The 19,426-nt window shown below is 56.4% G+C and overlaps 1 protein-coding gene and 1 non-coding gene across 5 annotated transcripts in view; one reads left to right on the top strand and one right to left on the bottom strand.

Annotated features, from left to right (window-relative positions):
- The window catches only part of TTYH2 (tweety family member 2), a 38,712-nt gene extending 20,558 nt beyond the window's left edge, over nt 1-18,154 (top strand). For 2 of the 4 annotated variants that reach the window (XM_057536215.1, XM_057536212.1), the window contains 10 exons: nt 2,065-2,160; nt 2,655-2,727; nt 7,101-7,170; nt 7,439-7,494; nt 7,988-8,080; nt 8,298-8,390; nt 9,969-10,111; nt 10,756-10,938; nt 11,381-11,459; nt 16,372-18,154. In XM_057536215.1, the coding sequence (XP_057392198.1) occupies nt 2,065-2,160; nt 2,655-2,727; nt 7,101-7,170; nt 7,439-7,494; nt 7,988-8,080; nt 8,298-8,390; nt 9,969-10,111; nt 10,756-10,938; nt 11,381-11,459; nt 16,372-16,452 (967 nt within the window). In that variant the 3' untranslated portion in view covers nt 16,453-18,154. Of the gene's footprint in view, nt 1-2,064; nt 2,161-2,364; nt 2,728-7,100; nt 7,171-7,438; nt 7,495-7,987; nt 8,081-8,297; nt 8,391-9,968; nt 10,112-10,755; nt 10,939-11,380; nt 11,460-14,307 lie in introns of those variants that run through there. The other 2 variants (XM_057536213.1, XM_057536216.1) reach the window with 2 other exon arrangements.
- LOC114238323 (small nucleolar RNA SNORA35) lies at nt 15,582-15,710 on the bottom strand. Its single transcript, XR_003623713.1, has one exon. It is a non-coding gene; the product is annotated as a small nucleolar RNA SNORA35 (small nucleolar RNA).
- Nucleotides 18,155-19,426: the final 1,272 nt, after the last annotated feature.

The raw sequence follows: 19,426 nt of genomic DNA, 5'->3' as shown, positions 1-19,426 counted from the left end.
CAGTAGTTGTGGCACACGGGCTTAGTTGCTCCGCGGCATGTGGGATCTTCCCGGACCAGGGCTCGAACCCGTGTCCCCTGCATTGGCAGGCGGATTCTTAACCACTGCATCACCAGGGAGGCCCTGTAGAATGAGATTCTAATGCTAGATGTTCCTGAGGTTCTTTCAAGCTCCGACTCTGGTTCTAAGAAGACTGGCTCTTGGTGGCCTCGTCCTAGTGGAGGGCGGGGCGGGCTCTGCACTTCGCCAGAGCCGCTAGATCCATTCCTGGGAGCTCCAGAGACAACAGTGGCTGCCCCCGCTCCGCTCCAGGCAGGGAATCGAGGATTTTGATTAGTCCGCTTTTTGAGGCGTTTAGCCTCCATTCGTAAAGGGGGAAGGAACCTCGTTTGGCTGCCAGGCGGCTTCCAGCGTGCTCTCCCCCACTTGGAGCTTCTTTGTCACTTTCTTCCAGCTCCACCCCACTCCCTACCCACACTCCAGGCTCTTTCTTACCCTCCTTGTGGTATTAGTGAAGCAGAAAACCTTTGCTGGAGAGAAGTCAACAAATTTACTTGGCTTTTGCATCAAGAGACATGATGATCAGAAGACTCCCGTCTTCTGGGACGAGGAGAAGCCCCTTCTCTCTGCTCCCTGCCTTCTCCGGCCACCAGTTCCCAACGCTCACGTTGGTCCCCCAGCGCAGGGCCGATGGAAGTGGCTGCTCAGCGAGGTTGGAGCTGAGCTGTGAGGGCGACTTGGAATCCTGTTTGGAAGGGAACGAACCAGGGCGCTTTGCTTGGGATCTTCTCAGCGCCCTTGGATTTGGGTACCCTGGGCTCTGCAGCCCGTGCTTTGCAGAAGCAGAAAAGCAGGGACCCCAGAATCCCTCTGCCTTTCTTTGTTTCCCTTTTCATTTATCGAGCACTTAATCCTCACAGAGTTCCTGCCTCCTTCACAGGTTTGCAAACTGAGGCTCAAGGGAAAGGGGGGGGGGTGCAACTTGCCAAGTTCTCCAGCTGGTGTGTGACCGCCTTTCCCCATCACCTCAGCCCTGGGTGGGCAGCAAAAGGCCAGAGAAGTGAGGGGCTGGGAGGCCTGGAGGTTCTTGGTGCCCTGGGATGGCCTGGCCTGGGCTCCCTTGCCCCACCCGAGCTCCTGATGGTCTGGGGCTGAACCCACTCATCCGAGAATCCCCTGGCGCTAAGCTCGGTGCCTGGCACAAAAGGTGCTTGAAATCAAAACCTAATCAAAAGGATATATGTATATGTATAACTGAATCATTTTGCTGTACACCTGAAACCAACATTGTAAGTCAACTACATATACTCCAGGACTTCCCTGGCAGTCCAGTGGTTAAGACTCCGTGCTTCCACTGCAGGGGGCGTGGGTTCGATCCCTGGTCGGGGAGCTAAGATCCCACATGCCGCCGGGTGTGGCCAAAAAAGAAAGAAAAAGACTATACTCCAATATAAAATAAAATTTAAATTAAAAAAAATAAAATAAGCTACAAAGATATATTGTACAATGTAGCCAATATTTTATAATAACTGTAAACGGAGTATCACCTTCAAAACTTGTGAGCCACTGTATTGTACACCTGTAACTTATGTAATATTGTACAGCAACTATACTTCAATTTTTTTTAAAAAGTTTAAAAAGAAAAAAAAGTAAATGAAAGGAGAAATGTATTTCCTCGGTTGCACTAGCCATGTTTCACATTCTCGTGGCCACACGTGGGTAGTGGCAGAGAGAGTAGACAGTGCAGAGGTGGTCCACTTCCATCACTGCAGAAAGTTCAGGGGACCGTGCTGGTTCAGACCTTCAGCCGGGGCAGGGAAAGGTGACTCCTCTGTCCGGGCAGAAGTGGGTGCAGCTCCCGGAGCCCAGAGGAGCTGTCGGCCGTGCACGCTGGGTTCTCCTGTCCGGGGCAGGGACGCTCCCCTGGTCTAATTTGCTTAGCCACTGGCTGCGGGCGGTTTGTATCACGAAGGGTCCAGCGGGCCTGGGACAGTGGTCCAGGCTTCCCTGGTGGGCCCCAGGTGGGCAGATGCTCCCCCTGACCATCCCTTCCCATCTGCTCAGGTGGCTCTTCTACCTCCTGTTCTTCGTCCTGGACCTGGTCCTTTGCCTCCTCGCCTGCCTGGGACTGGCCAAGAGCTCCAGGTGCCTCCTGGCCTCGTGAGTAGCCCCGCCTCTGGGCCTGGGACAGGAGCTGGCCAAGGGTGTGGGGTGACAGTGCCACCATGAGAGAGATGAGGGCCTGGCAGGGCTGGGAGGATGTCGTGGGGGCAGCAGCCGCCGACTCACCATCTGGACACCAAGCCAGCTCCAGGCTTTCTCCCACGTGTCCCCGCCCTCCTGGGCCTGACTGTTGAGCAGCTGAGGCGTTAGAGCCACTCGCCTCCTCAGCTTGCGCCCTCACTGCCGTGTCTCTTCGGCTCAGGGACCTGTGCCCCAGGCATCGTTCCCTATCCCTCTGCCGGCAGTCAGCGGGGCGATGTCAGGGCAGGGGCTGAGGCTGCCCTCAGGGCCACCGCAAGAGTCTGGGAGTCGGGGGGACAAGATCGTAGCCGAGAGGAAGGGCGCTGAAGGTTGGCGGGGTGACAGCCATCACGGGGTCCCCCGCCTGCCGGCCTTGGCCTGGATCCCACCGGCAGCTGCCTCTCTCCTAGGGTGCTGTGCTGTGGGCTGCTGGCCCTGCTCCTCAGCTGGACGTCCCTGGCTGCTGACACTGCTGTGGCAGTGGTGAGTTGGGGGGCCTGGGGGTGCTGGGTGGTCTGACCAGGTGGACCGTCTGTCTGGTGGTGCATCGATGTGTCCCGTCCAGCGTCCCCGGGGCAGGGCCACCTGCCAGTCTCATTCCCTAACCTAGAACCCCAGAGTCTCAGGACTAAAGGGGCTGGGCTCATCTGTGCCAGCCCCCTCCCCCTTCAGAGGGGGACACAGGCCCGGGGAAAGGAAGGGGCTCGCCCAGGGTCACGAGGCTTTTGGGGGCAGAGCCAAGATGAGACCCCTGAAGCCTGATCCCTTTCCCACCCCGCTGGCCCATTCCCAGCCACGGCTTGTGAGGACGGGCACAGAAGACCAGGTGCCTTCTCTCTGGGTATAAAGAACTAACCAGGTCTGGTGGGTGTGGGCGGGGTTTGAACCTCAGGCTGGAGGAGCCCTCCAGCTTCCGAAGCACACTCCTGGGCCGGCTTCCCCGGTGTCAGGAACGGGGAAGGTGGCATTTTACCTGCTTTCCGTCCCCTTGCCCTTGGACTCACACACACCATCTAGAACGCAGTGGTGTATGTTTCCTGATGGGGTGCCTCGAGATGTGAAAAAAGCAAAACCAAGCGCGCGCACACACACACACACACACACACACACAAGGTCAGGAGTGTAAGGGGGGAAGCTTCCTATGCAAGTATGTTTGGTCTTTAATAGACCTAGTGCTCTAGAGAAGCTGTGTGCGTGTCATTCATTCATTCATTCGTTCGTTCAGCTGATGTTTGGCTGTGTGGCACTCAATGGTGAGGGGGCCTGGGGATGCAGAAACAGGAGGGCATGATGTTAGCTCCTGACTAAGTCGCAGCCTGCAGAAGAAAGACATGTAGGCAGATCATTGCAGTCCCATGTGAATCGGTACATGGCGGTGCACGGTGTGTGTGTGTGTGTGTGTGTGTGTGAGGCACGGGGCAGGATGTACCGAGGGATTTCCGGGAACCCCTAGCTGACTTAAGGGCCACAAAGTAACCCCGTGACCTGCATCCGTTCTGCCCTTTCAACCTGGGGAGGAAAAAGAAAAGGGCTCACTGGAACCCCTCTACCCAAATGCGTGCCTGGCCCAGTGACTTGGGGGCTGGCTGGTGGCTCTGGCCTTGACCACTTTGCATCCATGAGGCCCCCAGAATGAGTAGACCCTGGTGCAGCTTGGCTCAGAGTAGCTTTGGGCAAAGCTTGTCCGGAAGGGGGAGGAGGTGGGCATCTCCTGTTTTGTCTCCCCTCCCCCCATTCAGTGTCCGCTTTGGGCAGGAGGGCGCACTGGACAGGCGAAAGGCAGGAGCCTACATCCCCAGGGCTGAGGCTGCTCCAGATACGGGCAAGAGCAGAGTAGGAGAGCGCAGGTCATGCTCAAATGCATCCTGCCGTCATCTGGAGCTGGGCGGGCTGTACACGGTCTGGGGGGAGCGGCTGCTGGCCGGAGCCCCTCGCACAGCTGCCTGGCGACCAGCCTCTCCTCCAGGGACAAGCGTGGGCGCAGAGAAGCTCGCATATGGTGGGCCCTTCCCCCGTCTGCCTTCTCAAAGCAGCGATGGCCTCCAGCTGGCCACCGCGGGCTGCCTTCTGGGAGACAGCTCCGTCCCAGCGGGGACTTCAGCTCCCAGCTGAGAGCCCCGGGATGACAGGGAGCTGGAGAGAAAGGCCGTTTCCCTGATTCGATTAGTCAGGCCCTTGTGTGAGAGAGAGAGAGGGCGAGGGAGTGAATGGGGCTTTGATGGGGGGGCGCGTCCTGCTGCATTTTAATAGGAAGTCGGGGGAGAAGGAGCGAGGCCCGCAAAGGCTACTGTGGGGAGCTTTTGTGTGGCCACTGCCCCTGCTCTCTGAGCTTGTTTTTTTGGGGGTGTTTTTGTTTTTGAGATCTGTGGGACCAGAGCTCCAACACTGCCTTCCCACTGCAGGGGTGGCCTCACCCCGTGCCTTCCCTGTCCCCCGGAAAGGGCCTCCATGAGACAGGAGCAGTTGCCCCTAAGAATGTGATGGGGAGGGAGCTGGGAGCTGGGGAGCTGAGCCTTATCTGCTCGACCACCCCCTGTGCAGTCAGGAGTGTAAGGCAGAGGTGAAGGGTGAGGGGCAGAGAGGAGAGAAGGCGCCCAAGGAGAAGGAAGGGGGAGAAGTGGATTCCGGGAGAGGAAGGAGGAAAGGGTCACCCAGGTGCTTTGGCCGCAGGGCACCCCTGACTGAGCCGAGGTCTCCCTGGGAATCGGCCATGGAGGGACGGCGGACCCACCTCACTGGGCCCTAACCCAGCGAGGGTTCTTTTTTTAAAATATTTCATATAATAAGCTTATTTTAATAGTGCAAAAAGTAATCTGCTTCCAATCAATAAAGGAAAAACTTCCAGAGAATTTTATAAAAATAGCCAATACTTTGAACAAATACAAAAGCAAATAACTAGGTAAATATTACAATTATATGCTCCAAGCCCAAGGAGCCTGGCCTCCGGAACCCCCCTGGCTGGGTCCTCATCCCCTCCCCCCCTCCCCAGCAGGGGGCCCTGGGAACATAACTGAAGTTCCCCAGGCCTCTGGTCTCCTTGTCTCCTCTTGTGTAAAATGGGGAGAACAGCAGTCACGTTGAAGGGTTGTTGTTGGGACGAGATGGGTTGGTTGACCCCTGGGAGGCACATAGTAAGGGTCCGTTGCTTTACTGCACATTTACTCCCTTTCTAGGAGGGTCACAGGGTGACTTCAACTGTGCTCGGCGCACCCTCCCCCGCCCCCGCCCCCCATCCCCATCCCCGTTGCGTGAAGAAAGCACACGCGTGCACACGCACATACGGGCCCTTGTCTTCACCGATAGGAAGGCCGAATCCTCACTGAGGGTCTGAAGAGCAGGCCCGGCCTGAGGAGGGGGGTGAGGGACGCATCCCTGGTGGAGCCTCTGCCAGCGGCCTCCTGTCCTTCTTTGGGTCCCAAATATGCTGGGGGTGACCCAGGCCAAGATGGCGGCCTCGCTCTTCATGCTTCCCAAGGCCTCCCCATCCCCCTGCTTGGCTCTGGCTCCCCTCTCTCTGCCACTGCTGTAACGGGGGTGAGGGTGCACCCCTGGGCCCGCTGGTGCAGCAGCTCTGATTTATAATAATAAACCAGTCTGATGATGGACCCTAGTGATTTGAGTATAAAACGGTTCTCCCAGGGTCCTGAGGCATGTGGTTGTGTGAGCATGTGTATGTGTGCATGTGTGCGTGTACATATGTGGCTCTGTGGGAGCTCTGTATCTGGAGGGGCATTTGATTCCCCAGTCCCACCCAGACACACACTTTCTAGACCGTAAGTGCCACAGTACAGCTTGCCACTGTGTCTCATGCCTAGAACATCGTGCGGCACCTAGTAGGTACTCAACAAATATTTGTCAACTCGGTGAATGAATGAGCGATGCTCCAGCATTGCCCCCTGAGGCAGCCCTTCCTGAAGGAGGACAGGGCACGGGCAGGAAAGGGCCGTGGAGAGGAGTCCCCGGCTTGGAGAGCACGCACTGGAGCAGGGGTCCCCCTGGGAACGGGCCAGAGGACCAGAGCTTCCCCTGGCTGCTCTGAAAGGTGGACGTCCCCCCTCTACCCAGTGTCCCACTGCACCCCCCCAGGCCAGATCTGGGGAGGGCCTGGCTCAGAGGATGGCCTCCTTGCCGCTGCCTCTTCCAGGGCCCAGACGTGCTCCCACTCAGCCCTGTGGGCCCGTGGTGGTCACCTAGCCAGGCCGCACTGCCGTGTCCCAGTCCCCCAGTGCGGCAGTGGCAGAGCCTGGAACCCGTGTCCTCTCAGCCCCGTGCTCTTCCTGGTCCCCCATCTCATCATGACAGGACCTGCACCCAAAAGCTCAAAGATGGATTCAGCACCAATGTAGTTCTTTAGAAAGAGATTCTGAGGGAGGCTTCATAGATGGACAGCCCCAGAGCAGGGGTGGACTTGGTAACAGCGAGACAAAAAATAAAATAGAGAAGAGCAAATAAGGCCATGGTGCAAATAACTCTCCAAAACTCATTCCGCAGCTTACCCTTGACCCAGGTCCATCCCAGAAGAGGCATTTGGAAATAAGAGTTAACCGTTCATAGTTCCTGCTGTTGGCCACTTTTCTGAGTACTTTATGTAGATTAATTCATTAGGTGAATAGCGTTTTTCTCTCCATGTGACTGACAAGGCCGCTGAGACACAGGATAAGGCATTTGTCTGTAAAGTTACAGAGCTGGGCAGGGGCAGAGCCAGGATTCGAGCGCAGGGAGGATGGCTGTTGACTGTTCTTGCCCGCCGAGGTCTGAGCTGCGGGGTCCCCATGCCTGGGGCCAAGGGCACCCGGTTCCTCCCAGGGCCCCGGTGTGTGACTTTCCTCCACCCCTCCCGTCTCTCCCCGGCTCAGGGCACCGGCGACTTCTGCGCGGCTCCCGACGCCTTCATCCTGAACGTCACGGAGGGCCAGCTCCGCACAGGTAACAAGCTCTGGGGCCTCTGTGGTCAGAGCCACTCAGGATGCTCAGTCCAGGCCCATGGTCAGCCAGACTGTGCCTCTACTTACCCCTTTCAGCACTGTAGTCACCCAGTGCCTCCCACCCCTGTACTTCAGGTCCAGCTGGACCGCTGGGTCATTTCGTAGAAGCTACCTCCCTTAGGAGCTCTGGTACCGGCTTGGCCGCTGAGGATGGATGAGCACCCGGTCACATGTGAGCGCCTGCCTGACCAAGTGTCTTTGCCTTGCAGAGGTGACCCGTTATTACCTGTATTGCAGTCAGAGTACAAGCAGCCCCTTCCAGCAGGTACGGCCCGCCCAGCCCAGCCCTCACCCTGCCCCCAGCCCCCTCCGTGGTCAGCTCGCTCCCTCTTGACCCCAAGCCCCAGCACTGACCAATAAGGTGGCAGTGGCTGGGTGTTCTTTGCTTCTTTGGGGTCCTCTGCAGGGCACAGTGCTCTTGGTCAGCGGGCTTGCCCATCCGTCACCCTGGATGCTGGTTACCAGGCAGAGGTTGTGCAGTAGATCTGGGTTGGGGCCCAAGATTCTGCGTTTCTCACAAGCCCCCCCCCCCAAGGCTGTCCCAGCAGGACATTTAGAGTAGCAGGAAGCAAGAGAATGGTGTGGCTCTCAAGAAGCCTGAGGGCTGAGGGGAAGACCTCCTGTAAGCAGGAAGGGCCAGGATCCGGGAAGCGAAGCGACTGCAGCTGCAGATGGGGGAGGGGCTGCCGGGGAATCAGGCGGCTGCGGGGGCTCCTGGGAATCAAGCTCACGCGGGACCTCGGTCTCTCCTGGCCCAGGCACTGACCGTCTTCCAGCGCTCGCTGAGCAGCATGCAGATCCAGGTGACGGGACTGCTGCAGTTTGCGGTGCCACTGTTCCCCACGGCAGAGGTAAGGTGGCTGGCCACCTCCCACAGGGCCGGGCTTCGGAGACCAGGCTATGGAAAGAAAGTGTCCCCTCCCGGCAGTCTAGCCGCTTCCTTCGGCTTTAAAGGCCTCTCTGCAAAAGCCGCGGTTTGCGGTTTTATCCACAAGCCCTGCCCCCAGCGCTCATGCTCTGCCTCTCCGTCTGTCTGCATGTTCGCCTCTTTCTTTCTTCCGGCTTCAGAAAGATCTGCTCAGAATCCAGCTCCTGTTGAATTCATCCGAGTCCAGCCTCCACCAGCTGATGGCCATGTTGGATTGCCGGGGGCTGCACAAGGTGCCGGGGTGGCCCTGGGGGCGCGGGTGGAAGGCGGGGGGGTGGGACACCCCAGCAGGCCACATCTTCCCAGAGAGAAGGCTGCCGAGGCTGGGAGAGTGATTGCCTGGGCTCCCTTCAGGCTCAGGGAATGGGGTAGAAGAGGTGCCTGGCTTCTGGATTCTCTCCAGTAGCCGAGCCGGGGAGCCTCAGTGAAAGGTACCAGGGGGTGCGGGTAGGAGAGTTGGATCCGTTTACCTCTAGAACGCTGGGGGGCCCTGAGCTGTATGAGGGAGGCTGTTCCCCGTTGCCCAGACTCCCAGCCATCTGGTCACCTGACCAATTCCTGAATTGCAAGTGGACATCCCATTCTCATTGCCAGCGTCATCTCTAGGAGTTTGGAATATCGGACGATCGTGCAGGGAACACACTGGGAGTATGTGAGGCCCTCTCTCCCCCAAAGCAGAAAGCCAGTGCATGTCGATGGCTTTCACATCCCGTGTGGATTTCGAGCAAATATTCGTAATAATGTTCACAGCTGCCATTTACTGAGTCCTTGGTTCTGTGTTCAGCCTTGTTCTGTGCAGTTTATATCCAACATGTCATTGAGTCCTCACAGTTTTACTGTGAGATACATGTTATTTCATGGGAAATTTTATAGATAAGCAATGTGTGTGTGTGTGTCTGTGTATGTGGATGGATAGATGGATAGATAGATAGACAGATGTATCTATCTACCTATCTATCTATCTATATGTATACCTAAAAAGTAGCTTACCGAAGATCCCAGAGCTATCAATTCAAGGGCTTGGGTTTCCGACCCCAGCAGTCTGACTTCAGAACTGAGAACATGGGAGTCGCCCCAGTACCCTCCCTCCCCGTCCACATCCAATCCCTCAGCAAGTCCTCACAACTATACTCTCCAATATATCCTGCTCCGTCCACTTCTCTCTCCCTCCACAGCTCCTGCCTTGGTCCGAGCGCCCTCCCGCTCCCCTGGGTGACAACCGTGACCTCCCAACCGGTCCCCACTTTCTCCTGCCCCCTTACCTTTCATATATGGCAGCCAGGGAGCCAGAGCGGTCTTTTAAAAATGGATAGGATCACATCCCTTCCATCCCCAAACCTGCCCATGGCTTCCCATCACCTTGTGTAAAATTCAAACGCCTCGCCTGTCCTGCGAGGCCCAGCATGACCTGGTACCATCTCACCCGTCCCCTGCTGGCCTTTTCCCTCTTTCCTGAACACACCAAGCTTGTCTGCTTTGCCTCAGGTGCTCAAGGCACACTCCACTCCTTGCCATCCTGGCCTCAGATTAAGTGCCCCCCGCCCCCTGGCTCCCCCACCCCGCAAGCTCATCTGTCCTGTTCAGAGCCCAGCACACAGTAGGTATTCAGCAAAGGCTTGTAGAGAGAACCCGAGAAGCCCCATAGTGTCGGGGTCCCGAGCGTGGACCCTGAGTGGCTGTTCAAGGTGCTTGGGATGGGGGAGGGGCAGAGATCCCGAGTCGGCTGGGGGAGAGGGGCTTTCAGAGACCAGCTCAGACCCCAGGCTGTGTCCCACTCCCCCTCCAACTATGTGTCCCTCTTCCTCCGCCAGGACTACCTGGACGCCCTCACTGGCATCTGCTACGACGGCCTCAAGGGCCTGCTGTACCTCGGCCTCTTCTCCCTCCTGGCCGCCCTTGCCTTCTCCACCATGATCTGCATGGGGCCAGGGGCCTGGAAGCACTTTGCCACCAGGTGGGCTGCCTGGGCGGCTTCCTGGGGGAGGAGGCGGGAGGCTTAGCTCTGTGACTGAACCGAGAGCTGATAACCTGGGATGGAGAAGGGCAGCAGGGGGACCAGGCATTCAGCCCCAACAGGCTGGCTGGATTTCTGCCCAAGCGTCCCTGAAAGTCCAGACAGAACCCCAAAAGGAGGTTGGAGGGGGCCAGGGCAGGAGCAGGGCCAAGAATGGTGACAGCGTCATGCCACAGACTGGCATCCTTTGCTTATCGCCTCTTCCTCTGCAGCACTTTGTGGTGTGATGCTGCTGCTGGGAGGGGTGCCTCAGAATACCAGAAGGACACATTGTAGCACCAGGGCGCCTATAGTCTCACTGAGGAGATAGACGGAGACAAGATGGTATTTCAGTGTCTTGAGAGTAGGTCAGAAAAGGAAGCAGGGTAGGGAGGGTCCGTGTGCCTGTGGTCAGCATGGTGGACTGCCTGGAGGAGGTGGATGTGCAGTTGGGAATGGAGCAGAATAATACCAAAGAACCTCAAGGAGACACCTGTGGCCAGAGGGAGAGTCCTGGGAGGCAAGATTGGGAAGCGGGCCGGGACCCCACTGCCTGGAGCCTGCCTCGCCCCTCACAGCTGGCCATATCCTACGTGTCATTCCAGGGATAGAGACTACGACGACATCGACGATGACCCCTTCAACCCCCAGGCCCGGCGCATCCCCGCCCACAACCCCCCTCGCGGGCAGCTCCGCAGCTTCTGCAGCTACAGCAGCGGCCTGGGCAGCCAGACCAGCCTGCAGCCCCCGGCCCAGACTATCTCCAATGCCCCCGTCTCGGAGTACATGTACGGCAGGGCTCCCAGGGCCTCCCCGGTACCTCCCCCGACACATCGGGCTGGATCTGCGGGCAGCACGTTTGGGTCCAGAGAGCCGGGTGGGGAGGAGGCATCCGAGGCCAGCGCGGTCCCCTCACTGCAGCCAGGATGCCAGGTGGGAAGGCCCCCGGGGAGCATCTAGTGCTGGAGGAAGAGCCCCTGCAGGCGTCAGGTCTTTTGCCTCAAGCTTGCAGGGCAGGTTTAAGGCCCGAGAAGCTGCATTTCTCCAGGCCACACTGCTCCTTCTCCCCAGGCCTCCCTGTCTCCCTGCCCTCACTCCCTCCCGTCTATCCGTGGTCCTTTTCCGTCTCCCGTCTGCACACCCCCGGGATCCTCCTGTAGAAATCGGAGCAGACACCCCCCAACCCGGCCTCCCCAGCCTGAGCACTCCCCGCTCCTTTCGGCCCTGCAGGAACCAAGCTGTGCTCTTCGGTGGGAACCCACGCTACGAGAACGTGCCGCTCATTGGAAGAGGCTCCCCTCCGCCCACGGTAACCTGGGCTCCCGGGGCAAAGGCACTGCCCTTGCGGGGAGGGGGGAATGATTGAAGAAAAAAAACCTCCTGCGGACCCAGTGACTCCCCGCCACAGAGGTAGAAAAGAATGAAACAGTCTTGTTACCAGATAAGCATTAGACCAGACTGCCATGCACATCGCAGGCTATCTGCTAAGGGGACTGTAAAGACGGAGCTCATCCTACACAGTCAGGCAGGTAGACGCACCGCATTCCATACCTGTCCTCAAGATAAACGGTTCCTGTCCGCCAACAATAGGACTCGGCAGCACCATTTGTCACACTGGTTCATCCTAAATCCACCTGGTAATTGTGTGGCCATCAGGGCTCACTAACTGCCAGGGAGATGGGGGACAGTCTTCCTGATGCTACCATTTCAGAGATGGCTCCCAGCCCCGGAAGAAAACGTTCCTGGATTGTAAAACTGCTGAGAGCCTTCGTTGGCCTTTAAAAAGGTTTATACACCTCTCAAAGGGACAGAGGAGTAATTTATGATGATCAGCTTTCTAAAGGAAATGCTGCTCAAAGAAGCATTTCTTTCCCTTTTTGCACCGGGGAAATTCTTTCGTTTTAAATTTACGTTTACCTTGACACCCTGGGCTAGAGGATCAGGGGCCCCTGTGGTGGCAGGTCTGGGAGGACTAATACCAGACCTGCCTGCCCCAAACCACCCCACCCCCCGCAGCTCCTGATGTCCCCAGGCTGTGCCCAAGTGGGGTCCGCACTTCCCACCCGCCCTCCACCCCAGCCAGGGGACCTAGACGCAACATCAGGGTGTGAGGGGTGTGCCGGTTGTCTGCCCCTGGAGAAGTGTGAGGGTCGCCTCATACTACTGGCTGAGACAGAGCTGCAAATAGAGACAGCTGAGGTTCAAAAACACAGACTCCACTCTTTCACTGCCGCGGCCCAGGTTCCATCCCTGGTCGGGGAACTAAGATCCTGCAAGCATCGTGGCACGGCCAAAAGAGAAAAAAAAAACAGACTCCAGTACCAAATGCCTGGGTTCCAATGCCAGCTCATTGCTTATGACCTCTGTGGCTTTGGGCGAGTACTTTACCTTTCTGTGCCTCAGTTTCCCCATCTGTAGAATGGGGATGTAATAGCACACCACATAGGTGGTTGGAGCATTGGAGAAACTGACCCTTACAAAAGCATGTTTGTGTGACACAGTAAGTGCCGTTAAGACTGAGCCGCCTATTTATTTTACCCCCTCCTTCTGCTGTCACTCAAGCTTCCTCCCACCCCACCTCCTCCACAGAGGCGTGGCCTTTGTAAGAAAGAGGGGGCTCTAAGACCAGGTTGAAGTCTGCATTCTTGAGCCAGGCGTCTGTCAGGGAAGGAGCCCCTGCCTTCACTGGGCTGGGCGAGGTGTTTCACCTGCCCCATCCAGGTAGTTTGGAAGGAGCCGTCCAGTTGGTGAACTAGGAGCCCTGGAGCCCCAAGGACGGGGGCAAGGATGGGGGGACTAATGAAATAGACCTTGGCCCTGAGAACCACAATGTTCACGTGCACTCAGGGAATCCAGCGAGTGCTCCTGGGGAAAACCACAGTGCCGGACCCGGAAAGAGAGATGGGGACCCAGCCCCCATCTTCAGGACGTGGATAGTCTGCAGGGGCGGGGTGGGGGGGGAGAGACTCAGAAAGCTGTTGTAACAAGTGCCATACGGTGCTTTAGGACCTAGAGGGAGGAACTGCTCCTTCGCGGTCTAAGGAGGTGACATTTGAGCCTTACCTTGGAGCACTGGGTATCACCCAGAAGGGAGTTTGCTCCCCCAGGGGACGTTTGGCCATGTCTTGAGGCATCTTTGGTTGTCACACCTGGGGGGGTCGCTGGTACTGGCATCTAGTGGGTGGAGGCCAGGGGTGCTGCTGAGCCCAGGGCACCGCCCACCACGCAGGATGATCGGCCCCAAATGTGTGCAGTGTCGTGCCCAGACGGACCCTCTGGCTCTCCCCACCTTGCTGGGTTTTGCCCAGAGCGCCTCCCTGCTGTCCTTTTACAAACAGCACTAGACCCAGGCCTTGCCCTTGCTCCCTGGGGACCTGAGGCAGGGAGAGCGGCTGGTCCAAGCCTGCTTCCAGAGTTGGCACCTTTGAAATCCCAAGCTGGCTTCTCTCTAAACCAGAAGCCTCTTGGGTTCCTTTTTTCCTCCCGCCAGCTACTGTGGCCCCAGGAATGCAGATTGATTTTAATATTAATCTCAGTACAACATGATTAGGGGCGATCCGCTGCTGTGAAAAATAAATTACTCGAGACACTGGGATGCCAAATAAAAATGAATTTCGGATTACCTTCTGTTTTGAAAGATCCAGGCCACTCTCCCTGACATTAGCAGAGATAATCAAGAACTGACCTTATTTGCAAGGACAAGGACAGACTAAACCTTCCCCCACTATAATGGAGACCAGCCCAGAAACTCCAGTTGCTTTGGCAGAGTTGACTGCCCTGCCCTACCCAGCTCAACCTGCCCCAGAGATGACCCCCTTCCCCTCCTAACATGCAAGAGGCATGAAGAGACAGCTGAGCCTGCTGACCAAGGAAGCCACAGCGTGGAGGATACGGACATGAGCCCCAATAAAGAGGACACAGCTGACCGCTCCCCACTCTCCCCCTGCACCTGCTCTAAATATTATTCATCAGTACCCAGTGCATTCGGTGCACGGAAAATCCCTGCCCCTGACAGCTCCATCTCTGGGACACTGGGGATTTCACTAAGGTGGGTGATATCAAGCCAGGCCATCGGAACCTACAGCCTCTTCCCTCATCGGCTAGAAATGTGTTTTCCTTTAGCTCTGCTTTCTAGGAATCACCTCCTGTCTTTCCAGGCACCGTATCCTGGGCCCGATGGACAAAAATGACCCAGGCACTTGTTTAAAAATACCAGGCCAGGGACTTCACTGCAGACGTAGCCCGGGTGAACCTCGTCATCAAGCAAGTTTGGAAAATACTGCTTCAAGGAGGAGGGTCTCACTCTTGAACATCCATCACCTGGAGGACTCGTGACAACACAGGCCGCTGGGCCCACCCTGCTTCTGATTCAGAATATCTGGGGCGGGGCTCGGGGGTTTGCATTTCTGACCTGTTCCCAGGTAAAGCCTGAAGCCTGCTCAGGGGCAGGCTTCCTCACTCGGCGTACCAATACTTTGATCCAGGTCCTTGCGTGTCACGGGAGCTGTCCTGTGCGCTGCCGGAGGTTTAGCTGTGTCCCTGGCCTCCACCCACGCGATGCCAGTAGCACCCCCCACTCCATAGCCCGCAGCCATGACAACTGAAAATGCCTCCAGACATTAACCAGATGTCCCCTGGGCAGGGGCAAAATTGCCCCTGGTTGAGACCCACTGGGTTAAGGAGTCTCAGGCCCCTACTCCCTGCCCCCCAGCTGGAAGCCTTCGTCCATCTCTGGCATGAACGGCCTAGACCTGGACCCCGGAAACATCCCTGGCGCTAGGAGACAGTCAGGGTCCTGTGGACCATTGCTACTTGGAGTTAGCTGCCCAGCAGCACCTGGAGCTTGTTAGAAATGCAGAATCTCAGGCCCTACGTGGGATGTGGGATGTGCTAACCTAGGAAGCCGCATCTCTACTTCCGAGCAGAGGCTGGCTAACATCTCCTGTGAATGAACGCTTAAACTTTGTGTTTCTCCGACTTGGCTGCACTTGGAAGAACTTACAAAAAAATATTGGTGGCACTTAATTTATTTATTTTTTCTGTAAGATAATTATAGTCTCATTTTTCTCACATCAAAAGGAGAAAACAACTTATCTCTCCTGTCCTAACATTTAATGAGCAGTTTGCCAGCGAATTTAAATGAATTTATCTTGTAATATAATCACCCTGACGATCTTAGATCGTTCCAGTAGTGTCAAGCTTGTTTTACGAACTAGGACACTGAGTCTAAGAGGGTTAATGTGAATTGCTAAGAGCTACACAGCTAGTAATAATGATGATAATAAGCAATAATAGTGATAACGTTTATTGAGCACCTGCTATTAAGCTGATTCAGACATCGTCACTTTTATCTAGTAGCAGCAGATACTGAGCTGCTCGATTTGCTCTCCACCTCCTCACTTCTCTTAGGCAGGGTCCCAGGACCCAGGAGATATGTACCCACCTGCATGCAGGTGTAGCCCACAGCACGACTCTCCCAGCTTTATGGAGGGATTTGCTTTTGCACTACTCGATGCCCCGTTGGTCAAGGAGGAACCTAATGGGTCACTTGCCAGTGCTGGTGGTGGCACTTCAAAAGGCTTAATTTTATGTTATGTGTGTTTTATCACATAAAAAAAATACTGGTGGGTGTGGCCTAGGTTTCAGGATGCTTTTAGACCCACCCCTGCCCCCGCAGTGTCTCTGATGCACAGCCAAGTTTGAGAACCCCTGTGTTAGGGGTCTTGCCTGCTTCATATCATTCCATCCTTTCAGTGGAAAAGCTGAGTGCTCTTAGGTCCATCGTGCAGGTGGGGAAACGGAGGCCTGGAGTGACTGGAGAACCTCCGCCGAGGTCATGGGATGAGCAAGGTGCACAGCTGGGATTTGAGCTCTCTGAGTCAGTGGGCCTGTGCCCTCAGCCTGCCCACTAGGCGGGCTCCTAAGCACACTGGTGCATTACGGTGGCTGGTCGGCGTGTGCCTCTTGAGTTTGAGGCTGGGACCCAGATGTCCTGATGGCCCCAGGGTTGGCAGCATTGGCAAACACGAAGCCTGCCCAGGCCACTCGACTATCCTCTGATAAGCCCCACGAGGCCTTGACATTGAAACTTGGTGCCCGGCCGCTGTGGCTGGCCCAGCTCGCACTTCCTCAAAAGTTCCAGCATTTTTGCTAGTGCGGTGTCTGGTTTAACGGGTGATGTGTGACCCTGTTCTGACTGTCCCCTCCCCTCTCTCCCACAGTACTCTCCCAGCATGAGGGCCACCTACCTGTCCGTGGCAGATGAACACCTGAGGCCCTATGGGAATGAGTTTCCAGCCTAACACACTTTTGGGAGTTCCTGCCTCCTTGATCCGTTTTGGTTTTTAACTAAGGCAAATGCAAGCGTGTTTCTTTCATAGAAACCAAAGGCATCTAGAGGCTGTGAGTGGACCTACAGGATTGGAAGGCTCCTGCTGGCGCAAGGGAGTGGCTGAGATTCAGGGAGAATCGGCCTGGGGTTGGCTGAGATTCCCAGGCAGACAGAAGACCCATGACTTGGACCAGCCTCTCCCTCCTTTGACCTCCCCTCCACACCAGAAATGCCCTCCAGGTGCTTGGCCGTCCCTAAGCTGGGAGCCTGGTTCAGTTTGCCCCTGCATCTCACCTTCACCAGGTGGTGAATGACAGTGAGGAGGGACCGGGTCAGGCTTGAGGGTCCCCTTGCCTGGACTGTGCCTCCTCCTGGCTGCTCGGATGGGTGCCATTTCCCCACAGGTGAAGGTGGAAGGGCTGATCAGGAGATGACATCCCTGATGAGACCCGACACTGTCCAAAGCAGTCTCCCGGGGACAGGTGGACTCTTCCTGTGCCACCAAGGGAAGGCATTGGCAGGCTCTGCATAGGAGGCTGGGGGACCAGAGCCTCGTGCCTGGTGGGCTTCCAGGTGGCAGGGGTGGGCCTGTCTTTCTGCAACCCTCTGTCGCCTCACCTCCATTCCAGAATCGCTGCTGTGAGTTTGCTCACTGCGGATAGGGACAGTCTCAGGTATTCACAGACACTTTGAAAGCAATTCTAACTCTTTTTTGCCAGTGTTTTAAAAATTTTTGATTATCCAAAGAATTGAAATTCACAGCACAGCCGGTTTTTACTATAGATGTGGGGTTCATCCCTCCCACCTGATTTGTCTACCAAAATAAAGATCAGTGAGACATCCTGTCCCAAGATGCTGATGGATGGGGATGTGGGTTCATCCCACCCCAAGGGAGGCATTTTGAGAGAACAAAGTCTCTAAGAGGCAAGTCTGAACATGAACAGAGTCTGGTCCAGGAGACTGGCTGAATGCCCAGGTCAACTCTCCCCTCCCTTTTGTCTTCAGGAAAGTTTGTCATAAAAGGCTTTAGCAGAATGGGCTGACTATGTCTTGATATGAAGACAGGTGTCTTCCCTACCTCTCCCACCATGCCGTCCCCACCCCACTGTCCCCCAGCCCCTGACCTACACCTGCTGGGAGCTTGTAGACCAGGAGAAAATAATGACCCACGATCCTTCCCGCTGAGGATCCAGGGTTAGGGTCTTTGGTGCTTCCAACCTCCTGCCGACGAAGAGTGCACAGCCCGGGAGCCTCCACAGCCCTGCACACCGAAGCAGGGGCGCAGGGTAGTGTGGCTGTGGACAAGGGCTCCATTTCCATTTTGGAAGCGCCGCCTTCTGGTCAGAACACCGACAGCAGAGTGGTTCTCAGCCCCCAGCCAAGCCTCCACGACAGCGGGGCCACGGGGCCGCCGGCACTCTGTCTCCCCCCATTCACCTGTACATACGTGCACCACGAACCCACCTTCGTGAGGCCCTGTCACGTGCAGACAGGACTTGGCGACATCAGGGTGATGCTTCTTAACACTCGTTGGCGACTAGAGTTGTTTTTAATGCATGTAAACTAAACTAGAATCCCTGGGTGGTTCCTGAAGGGACCGTGTGGGCACACCTCTGCTTGACACATGTGTGCCCTCACCTGGGGGAGAAATAAACCACTGGTACTAAAATGCACACTGTCTCCAACTTCCTCAACTTTGGGAATGACGAGGGTACCTGACAGCACCTTCTGGCTGGGTTATGCGCGGGGAGGGCTCCAGAGCAGGTTTCAGTATGAAGGATTGAAAGACGGGGCTACTGAATGCATGTCACAGGGCCTCTCCAGCGGGTGACCTTGCTGCTCTTCGGGACCAAGGACAGGCCTTTCTGCTCGAGTCTCCAAAGTTCCCTTTAAAGGTCATCGCTTCTAAGGTTGCTGATAATGAGTGGCATTTATTGAGTATCTCCAGTGTACCAAGGACTGTCCCAAGTATTCACATTAATTGTTAAACCTCATAATAACCTTATGAGGTCATTTTGTAAATAAAAGAACAGAGGTGCAGAGAGAGAGTAAGGACTTAGTTGGAGCTGAGACAGGCTGGACCTGGGGCCCTTTGCTGCAGTGCTTGAGACAGGCTGGACCTGGGGCCCTTTGCTGCAGTGCTTACACCTGGACACACGTCTCCTCAAGCAACAAAATACAAAGAAACTATAGGGGACTAAAAATAACTGCGTGCATGTGCAGTTGGGGCAAATTCTGGACAAAAAGACCCCCAAAAACCCAACCGCCACTTCTGAGGGGCTGGGAGCAAAAACCGTGTCAGGAGCAAAAGCAGGGCACTGCGCATGCCCCCTGCACACAGCACCACCCGTGGGGTGGGCAGAGCACCTCAGCCACCCTTCCAGCCGGACCCCGGGACACATCCCCACCCTCACCGCATATAAGGAACCAGCTCCCTCTTCGGGGAGCGAGCAAGGGAACCTGTTACCTGTTTTCGCTCTCTCCTGCTGCAGCAGGGGCCCCAATAAAGCCTGGCCTGAATTTCTTGTCTGACCTCTAATCAATTTCTACTGGTTGGTTAAGGCCAAGATCCCTAGTCGATAACAGAGAGAGTGTCAGAGCCAGGAGTGTGTAACCCAGAGCCCCGGCTGGGCACCTCTGTGCCACCACATGGGCTTGGGGCGGGTGTCGTGTGGCGGGCCACCTCTCCCAGCTTCGCAGGGGTCCTTGCCGCATTCTCTTCCTAAGCTCCTCACCTGCACGGGGTGCTTCTCTGGGCCTGGGCGCCTGGGAGGCGCCTTTCCAGCTTTCTTTGCAGCATCTCATTTGTCCGCTGAACACCCGGGCCAGCCTGGGAGGGCCGGGCAGGCCGACCCCAGCTCCCCGCCCATGGGCCTCCACTACTGTTGACTTCCACGCAGCGGCTGTGCTCCCAGAATCGACCGCGTTTCAAGCCTTTGCCGGGA

Source organism: Balaenoptera acutorostrata, chromosome 20 (assembly GCF_949987535.1).
Source record: "Balaenoptera acutorostrata chromosome 20, mBalAcu1.1, whole genome shotgun sequence".
NCBI classification, from domain to species: domain Eukaryota; kingdom Metazoa; phylum Chordata; class Mammalia; order Artiodactyla; family Balaenopteridae; genus Balaenoptera; species Balaenoptera acutorostrata.
The sequence above is the reverse complement of the archived record's forward strand: the minus strand, read 5'-3'. Positions and strand labels throughout refer to the sequence as shown.